At 32.9% G+C, this 10,983-nt stretch overlaps 1 protein-coding gene across 2 annotated transcripts; it reads right to left on the reverse strand.

The window, feature by feature from the left end:
- Nucleotides 1–6,775: 6,775 nt before the first annotated feature.
- On the reverse strand, nt 6,776–9,727 carry LOC115720782 (uncharacterized). 2 transcript variants are annotated; one of them, XM_030649961.2, is made up of 9 exons: nt 9,438–9,727; nt 8,780–8,844; nt 8,326–8,374; nt 8,138–8,232; nt 7,918–8,003; nt 7,753–7,812; nt 7,589–7,670; nt 7,358–7,471; nt 6,776–7,169 (listed from the first exon to the last, which is right to left on the reverse strand). In XM_030649961.2, exons 1-9 carry the CDS (start codon nt 9,622–9,624, stop codon nt 7,002–7,004), a joined length of 906 nt encoding a protein of 301 aa, XP_030505821.1. In that variant the 5' UTR covers nt 9,625–9,727; the 3' UTR covers nt 6,776–7,001. The 2 variants fall into 2 exon arrangements, with proteins under 2 accessions (XP_030505821.1, XP_030505822.1); XM_030649962.2 differs by having other exon boundaries at nt 6,776–7,187.
- Nucleotides 9,728–10,983: the final 1,256 nt, after the last annotated feature.

Here is a 10,983-nt window from a genome sequence, read left to right on the forward strand (position 1 = left end):
GATGCTTCAGGATTCCAGAGAGGAGAAGTTCCATTCACTTACTTAGGGATTCCTATCAGCCCTAAAAGACTATCACCGAAGGAATGTTCTACTTTGGTTGAAAAGATGACACAGAGAATCAGAGCATGGAGTACTCGGCATATTTCATTTGCAGGCAGAGCTGTTCTAATTAACTCAGTTCTCTTGGCAATTCCTACTTATTGGAGCCAGGTGATGCTACTTCCAAAGAAGGTGATCAAAGAGATTGAAAGTATTTGCAAAGCTTTTTTATGGAAGGGTCAACATATGATGATAGGAGCTGGGCAAATTTCTTGAGAAAATGTATGCCAATCCAAAGTTGCTGGTGGGATTGGGTTCAAAAAAGTTGCTGAATGGAACAAAGCTGCAATGTTCAAGTATATCTGGGCAATTGCAACCAAAGAGGATAACCTGTGGGTAAAATGGATACATAGTGTATACATTAAAGACAAGGATTGGTGGAGCTATGAGATTCCTCAAACAGGCAGTTGGTATTGGAGGAAGATTGTAGCTCTAAAAGGTTTGCTATTGAATCTAGTTGATCCTACAACCTTTGCTCTGAAAAAATACAATGTTGCAGATGGCTACAAATGGCTATGCCCCACGGTTTCGAGGGTCAAATGGAGTAAAGAAGTTTGGAATCGTCTGAATACCCCAAAGCACAGCTTTGTCTTCTGGCTTGCCATTCAAAATAGATTAAAGACCAGAGATAGGCTGCTCAGATTTCAGATCATAACAGATCCTTCATGCTTGCTTTGCTCGGGGAATGCTGAAACTTGTGAGCACTTGTTTTTTCACTGCCCTTTCTCTTCTGAATGCTTACAACAGATCAAGAACTGGCTGGGATGGAAGACACCAGCAACATCCTTAATGGACCTGGTGCATGTTATAGAGAAAAGGTCATACTCTGCTTTCCAAAAGCAGGTTTTTGCTGCTGCTTGTGCTGCCCTTTTGTATCAAATATGGAGGAATAGGAATGCTCGGCTATGGCAGCAAACCCAAGAAGATCCGAAGACAAATGTACAGTTGATTAAACATACATGTAAGATTAGAATACAAAGTATATGGCCTAAAAAAGTGTCCATAGGTGATACAACTTGGTATAGTGAGTTGTAATAGTTGTAAGTTTTGTAATCAGGTTGGGGTAATTACTATCAGTCCTTGTTTTATAAAAGGAGCTGATCAAGATGTAAATGTTATTTGGAGTAATGAAAAACACTGCTAATTTCCCAAAAAAGAAAAAAAAAGTGAATTGTCTTATAAAAAAAACTAGAGATAAAATGACTAAGTCTAGCTTCACTTTACAATTTCTATAAATAAAAAGTGAAGAGCGAGAATCTCTGACCTTGTAGAGTGAATGGATGGTGCGTATAATAAGTTAGGGAAGATCTCCTTTTATAGAAAATGAGCTCCAATTAAATTACAATAAAATAATAAAAAAAAATTACACCAAATTTGTTAGGAAATCTTGCACGAGCTCGCGAGTCAATTTTGAGGCCCAAAATATCAAAATCGTGGCAAGGGTGTGAGACACACTTAAATCCGTCTTGAAAAGAGCTTTCATATTCTACTTGAATTGCATCATGTTATCCATAATATTTATATAAGAGACACGAGGCTCAACCAAAAAATAATCACCATTTCAAAGTACGCCTAAGTCAGATCCAAAATGGGCCCAAGCCCAACAAAGGCTCAAGACTTCGCCTCTAGAACATGTCACTCTCGCGAGATTTGAAAGCCTCCTTAGCCTTCCGAAACAGGGATAAATTGAAGGTATCTCGATAAAGATATGGGCCTACTTGGGGACAGTACATCTAGAAGCCTACCATAGATTGGGATCCGGATGTCTACTGCAGGATGAGAGTCGGATGTCTACCTTAGAACGACGTGTCTATTGGGTTGTCTGCCCTAAATAAAATTCATTTCAATATAATCATATTTACTAATTAATAAAAGATCAGAAATCGTTTTTATGTTGCATGGTTTATATGATTTATTTCATTATTATGTTTATTATAAAAATTCTATTAAGTCTAGAACATATACATATATGGTGGAACACTTCTTAATGGGTAATACCCATTGATGGGAACTAAAAAAAATTAATAAGGTAATAATCCAATACCCTTTTTATGGCAAGTTTCTAAAAATTATTTTTTTAAAAAAAAATTATATTTATTTTTTATAAAATTGGAAATAATAATTACAACTAATAATTTGAAAAAAAAATATAAATTATTTTATAAAATTAATTAAAATTACTACTTTATTATTTTATAAAATTATGAGTTTATTAATAATTTATTATTGTAAAACTAAAAATCATTTACATGTATATTAATGTGTTTTTTTTATTAGAAGAATAGGAGCTTGATTGTGGAATCTAATTGTCTTAATATTATTCATATTCTTAAAAATAAAACGCTACAATACTTCTTAGTTCTTACTTAGGCTATCATTGTTAGAAAAATGTTATTACCATCCAATTATTTTTTTTGATATTACCATGAATCATTCTCCTAGAATAACTAATGAGGTGTTGTTCATTATTTATATTTTTAGGATTGGAAGATGATAATCTTGTCTAGGGGTCAAATATAATTTTTTGTGCTGAAATTCTTGTGTTGGCAATTGCCATTATTCAATAATGTTTATGACTCTTTTTTCTTCCTTTATTTTTTTTTTGTTAAAATTTTCTTCATTGGTTTTGTTCTTATAGATTTGGTAAGCTCAAGTATTTAAAAAAAAAAACACATATAAATAATTGTTAATTATTATAAAATTAAAGATTTTAGGTTTAAAAAAAATCTTATACATTTTATGTGTATTACCATTTAAAGCTTAAAATTATTATTTTTTTATTTTCAGTAATGCAATTTAGAATTCTAGTATGAAGAAATTTTATAAAAAGATAAATATACACTTTTTTTCTTTTTAATCTTTAAAATGATTTTTATTAAAAAAAAAATAGTTTGTTAATTTTTTTAGTGTGTTTTATTTTTTAAATAACAATTCCATTTATAAATTTTTTATTTCTATTAATAGTTTTATCTATTTTAGGAATATAGAGAATAACAAAATAGGAAATATTAATTTTTTAATATTTAATTAATGATTATAAATATCAACCATTAGATATTTGATCCAATGGTCAAGAATAAAATACCCATACATGGGTAATACCCATTAAGAGCATACCCATGGAACACTTCTTAATGGGTATTACCCATGAATGGTTACTAAACAAATTTAACTATAAATATTAATTTTAAAATATCAAATCATCAAATTTTGATCTAATAACGAATAATGAAATCACAAATTTGAATTTTTATGCTTAATTTAACTACTTAATTAAAAAAAATATCAAAAAATATCTCTTTTTACACTATATCAAAAATATGTTCATACAAAAATATTTAACTCAAACTCAACATTTTCTTTTCTTATTTTTCTTGCTAAAATTTTTTTTTACCGATGGAACAATCTCAGCCTATATGATATAAAAATGAGAGATTTTTTTAATTAGATAAAAAATTTAAGCATAAAAACTTAAAATTTTCTAATTTTACCCATTCATGGGTAATACCCATTAAGAGTGCACCCATACATATATATATTTTTATGATTATAGTGTCGTCAGCACAGTGGAATATAATTATGATTACATGTCCAAAAGTTTAATTCTCATAATTTATCAATTCACTGGATTTAGACTGACATGATAATCAGCGATAAGTACTTACACCTTGAATAAGTGTTATCCTTTCTAGAGCATTGACAAAGTTTACTAGTATCGAATGTATGGAGTATACATTGGTTTGGACCGATGTTGAACTTGGATAAGATATCATAAACTTACTGTTATATTTTTCTAAGATAATATAACTATTTGATCTTAGGTCTATGGATCTCAATCCATATGGTTAGGTTCAACTTAGTTGAATTATTTATGTTCTTCAAGTTGTTCGTGAAAACTAACCAATAGTTCTGGCGGATATTTACATCTTGGGAACATGATAGTTCAATTGAGTGGGAGCACTAATCATAGATATGGAATCTATAGCTTCTATAAGCATTTAGAAGTGAAACGATAATTTCCTTCGAGCTTGGCTGAATAGAGATAAATGATTGAGATCTCATTTCAGTAATTATATTAGTTTAATGAAATATCATTTATAGGTAGCTAAGTGTTTTAAGGATAAAACACATTGAAAGGTAGAACGATAAATTTGTCCTTTTTCGATGTAGATCATCTATAAAGGATTTTTGACTATTAAGATTGTAACAATGGATAATCATAACGTATCTATATCTTGGTACATATAGAGCGTTCTATATAATCGAGAGTGCTATTCAATTCCAAATCTATAGTGGCGCAAGGAGGAATTAATAAGTTAGGGAATTTACTTAGTAAATTCTAGATATACTTATTGGAAGCTCGGTTATATAGGCTCATGGTCCCCTCACTAGTTGAGATAATACTATTTGCAGACTCAGTCAATTGGTTTTAATTATAATTCTAAAATTATACTATGTCTTATTTATGAATTTTCACTAAGCAAAGGCTTAATTGTGAAAGAAAAAGAGATTTTGGGGTCTATTTGTTAATTAAGAGACTTTGCCTGGTCTAATTATTAAATAATATAAATAGAAATTATATTTGATAATTAATTATAATTATTAAATAATTAGTTTTTGCATTTATAGGATTGAAATTAGAAAATGTGGTATTATTGAAAGAAGAATAAGTGTTTGAAATAAAGTGGCAAAATTGTAACTAGAAAGTAGTCCCTTAAGTGGTCGGCCATTAGGTGTAATTTTGCTCAATATTTTATTCTTTTTTAATCCATATAATTCAACCCTAAGCCCTAGTTGAAACACTATAAAAGGAACATGATGCTCTCATCTCATCCAATACTTTCAACCTGCCAAATCTAGTTTCTAACTCTGTCAGACAACTAGTAGATGATAGACACCTTCTATACAATTTTCAAGCCCCCTTCATTGTTTTTTATAGTCAGCCTATAATGATAGAGTGTCATGCCCACACATAGCAAGTCAAGTACTCAATCATAGTGCGGAAGACGGTGGTAACCAACCTGAAGGAGAGAAAGAGATCTAGGCTCAGATCTTTATAATACTCTGTGACAAAAAGGAACAAGGGTTAGAGATCTGAGCGGAAGGAGTCATATTATTCCGCTACAATCAATGTAAAGTTTTCTAAACTCTTATGTGTTTAATTTCATTGTTTTAAAGATATTCATATTTAGGATGTTAATTTAACATACTTGCTAGTAAATCTAGATCTTGGTAAAATATTCCCAACAGTGTCCTCCTCTCTGACACAAGATCAGATATTGTCCCCTACGGCAGACCATAGTAGTGTGTGTACCACCAATACCCTTTTTTGTCCGATGGACACCTTTGTCTGACAGGTGTGATCTCTGTGCAACACGTGCCTTGTACCAAACGACCTTCTCATCAGTACATAATCGTCGCCCCACGAACCTAACATCCTTAGTGGGCCTCATAGTCATGTATATTGTGTATTTTGCCCCAATAGTGGGTCAAATTTTACAAAAAACTCCAAACGGGTCACGGGTATGCCCAAACTCGAAGTTTAGCCTATATAAACCCCTTAATTTCTTGATAATGGGGGATCGCAAGAGGAGATAGCCGAAGCTCAGCCAAAAATATCCTCTAAGCTTTCTTCTTCTTCAAGAAAAATCTAGAGAAACAAAGTTAGGGTTTTATATTGTAAACACTACTTAATACATTTAAAAAGCTTATAAGCCCAATATACTGACTCGTGAACTAGGGATAATTAACGCCTGAACCACGTAAAATCCTTCGTCTTAGTTACTTAATAGTTATTTAATTTCTAAAGCTTTCATTTAATTAGTTTTTAAAAATCTCGATAAGCACATCATTTGGATAAAAATTGAGTGAGGTAGCCATTTTACCAGATTGACATAAAAGGTCAACCTAGGCGCCCAAAACTTGGTTTCTTGGGCTTTAGACATATTTTGAGATGCTTGAATGATGTGATAACTATCCTTAGCTCATTCTTTGATGCCGGTGAAGTTCTCTTGGCAATTTCACTAGATGTGCATGGGAGATGCCTAATGAATCACTAGTGAGGACTAGGTGACAACCGGGTGATCACTAGTGTACATGGGTGTCAGTGAACTTGCGTTTAACACATGTATAAACTTGCAAAAGCATTCAAATCTTCTTTTGGGGGCAGAATAAGAGTGATATCTAGAACAAAACTATCGTTTGATGGACAAAATACTGAGCCCCAGACCAAATGTCAACCTAGGGCCTAGTGTGGTGTTTGGGACTAAACCACCACTTGATAGATATTTTCTCCTAATTCCAAGTCTCATATCTTGTTTTGGAAACAAAATAACAATAATGTCCAAGACGAAATCACAATCGCATTTACGAAACTTCGTGTACATATCAACCTGGGCACCTAGCAACTAGGCTGATTGATTGAAAAAGCTCTTCTCCACTGTGTTTTTTAATATAGTCGCCACAATATTGATTGATTGAAGAAAAAATAGTTGTTTAGAAAAAGCTTAAGCTGACAGTTTGCTCTATGAGACCAAAAAAAAAACAGTACTAAAGGAATTCCTGAAGTTCAGAAGGCCAAATTAGAGCCATGAAACAAACCAACAATGCCAAGCTACTCTGAACTTTTCTTCCAAGAAATATAAGATAAACAAATTAGCAGGGAGAGCACACAAGATGGAGAATTGACAAGATATCCCAATTGAGTTGTACAATCCTAGACTGTCATTGTCATACTACAGAGTAAATAGAGAATAAAGCACACCCTTAAACTGATTTGGGGACAAAATGCAAAAAATAATAATATGAAAATCCTTGTGTAAATTCTAGGCCTTTAGCATCAAGTTGCCAATCACAACTTTAGAGAAGAGAAATACTTAAACAAAGTTTCAATTAAATTAGAGTTATGATGAAACTTTTAAGCTTTTTAAGGCGGTCGTAATCAAGGACAGTGTTGCAGGTGCTCTTCGTTTGTAGTCCTTCTCCAAGGCTGCTGCTGCCAGAGATTGTAGCTCGCTCTCTTTGTCTTCCTTATTCCGACCTTTTGCGAGCTGCCCAATGGCAGAGGAACACTAGTAACATGAAGTAAACTTTGTTTCAGTCACCAAGTTGGCAGCATTGGAACAGCGGTCATATACAAAAATCAAATGTCTTAAAATAGTGCTAAGCATCCATGGAGATTAATCACAACTACATGGGGACAACTGACACAAAAATTAGTGCAATAAATGACAAATGAGTGTCTCAAGAGAGAACATACCAAGCAAACCCCAAAAAGCGCTCTAGTATTTTTGCCGCCAGTCAAGTCAATAGTGGATGCATAGTATTTCTTTGCTGCCTGTAGATTTTCCAGTCCGCCCAGTGTGTAAAGTACCTGTGACCATGAAGACAAGAAAATAATAAGAAAATCTCAAATCTTAAGTATAGGAAATCAAAGTCACAGCAGTAATGCAGTTGGTGCACACAGACAAGTAAAAAATTAGCCACTTACGTCAGCATAAGCTAAGTGGTGTAGAGGAACAGTAGGCTGTGATAATATTAGCTCTTCATAGCAGAATGCTGCTTGCTTGTACCTAGACATAGCTTATCAGTTGGAAAGTAACAAATGGTATCACGGAAGATAATAACATTAATGAGCAAACAAAGAGTTCTTACATTTGAAGAGAGACGTAGATTTCAGCCAAGTCTCTCCAGGCATCATGATCGGCCATAAATCTGTAGGACAAGAAAAGGTGACTGAGTTAACATGTTTTCCCTGTCATAAGCAAACTTCTCAACAACAGAAAAAAAAAAAAAAAAAAAAAAACTATAGTTTCTTACGTTTCAAGGTATTTATTTAGACAATCAATTGCCCCCGAAACATCGCCTTGTGCCTTTGCCATGGCTACCCTCCTCTTGAGGATTCCCTACGTAGAAAAAATGTAAAAAGTTAGATACCATCCAATATCATTCTAAAGTTCTTTCATAAAAACATGAAAAAGAGAATCCAGTATTACAAATTGATTTCATCAATTCAAACTGCAAAGGCACAAAATTTTACTTGATCAAGAGGATTATCTTCTAAAAGGCTTGAGTAAGCTTTTTCTGCTTCTGCCCAGGAGCCTTTTGCTTCAAGCAGCATAGCCTCTAGCTTACCTGTGATTCATGCCAGTACCACATAAGAATATATTATTTCTATTAAAACACAGATATTTACGCACTTTATCATTGGTATGTTGATTAACCTACCAACCCTTTTACTCTCTGGAAATCTCTTCATCAAAGCATTTATGCAGTCCTGCAAGTTAATTACATAGCAAAATGGTATCAGACCCATGATATAGATATCAAACCTACACTATCAGAGACAGTGCTAAGAATTCCTAGCTAATAGCTAAAAACCAATCTTAAATAATCCGCAAGCCCAGCAATTGACACGAAAAAGGATATTCAGAAGTTTTCCCCTTTTTCCTTTAATCAATTTTTTTTCTCTTGATAAATAAAGTTACATCTAAATTCCTTAAGTGTTAACATGATTTTCTTCAGTACTTCATCTAGCATTTTGTGCTAAATACTATGACAATGGCATTGTATAATTCAACATACCACCTTCAATCTCAAAAATTAGACACAAATTGATGTATTACTGTGTATGAAATCATTAACAAGATTTCCAAATCTGGAAACCAAAATTTCACCATACCTTTGCAACATCAAGACATTGGCAGTCCATAGCTGCAACTGCTACTTGCTCATATAGAGTCCATTCTGTGATAAGATACACAAAGTTACCAATTAGTCGAATTGAAGACTGTGGATGGATTTCCAGCTTATTAATAATAGTATGCAACTCTAAACTTATTTTCATTCTTCAAACATAAGCAAGAAGTAGGATCTAAGACTCCGTTGACCAAAGTCATAATAACTACACAAACCACATACTAATTAACGTAAGAAGTCAATTTCTTGTGTTGTATACTAAAACGGGATAACCTAAACCCGGCGAAGATCCCAAGAACCCGAAATTGGCAAGGTAAACAGATAAACGACTGTTTTAAATTCAAAACTAAAACTAAAAACAAAGAAGTCCCTAAAGATAAATTCAAGCGTTTCACTATCTAGCTCAATTCACACTCGTGCCCAAATTTGATCCAGTATCAACGGCCGAAGAAAATCCACAAAAACCATGACTCAGTTAAATTCACATAAATTCAAACACACCAAAATTTCTACAGAACTAAACTGCTTCCAATCCGTAGTAATTAGTGTGCTTATCAATCCAAGGAATTGAAAATCAAGCTGCGAATAATAAGAAAAAAAAAAATCGACCTATATTTGATATCAGATAAAGGAATACTGACCTTCGGAACCAAGACTGGATCGCTTCCTATGGTCGTTCAAGATCGACAAACCATGCTTTAAAACTTTCTCGGAACGCCGAACCTTGAGCTTTCTGACCAAACAGAGGTACTCCCAAGCTCCTCCACCACCATTATCGACCTGGTTCTCAAGCCTTTCCAACTGGGTTTGCTCTGTTTTGCTCACCATCTTTGCCAATTCACAAGGTACGAAGAAGCAAAGTGAATCTCTCTCTTTCTCTCTTTCGAGTGGCCGGTTTGTGGATCTCTATTGAAAAGAGAAGAGAAGAAGAGGGGTAGAAGGGCCATTTCCTTTTTTTTTTTTTAACTTCGGCCCATTTACTCGTAGTCGGGAAATTTACAAATCATACTATATTTTTCCTATTTATTTCAATTATACTGTGATACGGCCGTAATTTCTTTTTTACTGTACATTTTTATACTGTCTTTTTATTTTGTGTATTCTAATACTATTTGATTAAAAAAAAATTATTCTTTGTGTCAGCCTAGAGTTTTGCATGTGTTTACATATTTGACTGGGTATTGTCACATTTGTGGCAGCTTTTTTTTTTTCCTTTTCTTTTAATTCAATTTAATCATCATTTCAATACAATTACTCTCTCTTTCACACCACGTTTTGGTGGTTTATAATTATACCCACTATTCCATTTAACTATTCATCATCATCTTCTTATGTTCTTTTTTTTTTTTAAAAAAAAAAAAAAACACATCCAGTTATTGTCTTAGGAGCAAATTTTTGGTGGTTACTTTATATAATTTTTTTTTTTGTTGTTGTTTTTAAATTATAATTTTCTCTCTATATTTTTCCCTATTTATTTGTTGGTTTTTTATCTAAATACTTTGCTTGTTCATTATCTATGGCTATTATTCTATCAAAGTCTTCTTCTCCAGTTGTAAAAAATCCCCCAAAAATGCCTTAGAAAAACTTGTGTCGATCCTCAATGGGTAAAAGGAATTTTAAGGAACACCCCAAGCCTTACCTCACCAGTTCCAAGCAAACGCAAATTTCTTGGTGAAACTTCGAAGAGGAGGATGTCCAAACGTCCTTGTCCTGTAGTTGAAATTCAGACTCAAATTTTGAGTTGGACAATGAATTTTTACATATGTCCAAGCTTGATAATGTATTTTTTAGTTGTTTTTGTGTTGTTTTAGGGGTTTTCTTGTAATTTATCTTACTTACTCCTATATTTCTATGGGATGTATTACTTTCATATGTAATATGTCTTTTTTCTTCTTTTTATCTTGTCTTTGTGTGTTTGTTTTGTTTGAATGTAGTATTTTGTTGTTTAACAGTTGTTTTTGTGTTGTTTATTATTGTTTTTGTTTATATGTAGAGGAAGGGTAAATCCCAGTTAAAAATGTTGAATCAGATGATATTTTTGACAATGTCACTGTAAAAAAGGTTGTAGAGGTGTGTTGTTTTTTAATTTTTGTGTTACTGGTTATTTATGCTTCATTTGTTTTTGGGTTGTTTTCGTGCTGTTTTAGTGTTGTTTTTAGTAGTTTTGATGTTTCTTCTATAGGATTG

The sequence above is a fragment of the Cannabis sativa genome, chromosome 2 (genome assembly GCF_029168945.1).
Source record: "Cannabis sativa cultivar Pink pepper isolate KNU-18-1 chromosome 2, ASM2916894v1, whole genome shotgun sequence".
In the NCBI taxonomy this organism is placed as follows: Eukaryota; Viridiplantae; Streptophyta; class Magnoliopsida; order Rosales; family Cannabaceae; genus Cannabis; species Cannabis sativa.

Bases quoted from the DNA above. Each gene is read 5' to 3' on its own strand.
- LOC115720782 (XM_030649961.2), bottom strand. From the start codon at position 9,624: ATGGTGAGCAAAACAGAGCAAACCCAGTTGGAAAGGCTTGAGAACCAG. The intron at 8,845-9,437 runs GTCAGTATTCCT...ATCTTATCACAG, and splicing joins ATCCAGTCTTGGTTCCGAAG to AATGGACTCTATATGAGCAA. The intron at 8,375-8,779 runs GTATGGTGAAAT...ATTAACTTGCAG, and splicing joins AATGTCTTGATGTTGCAAAG to GACTGCATAAATGCTTTGAT.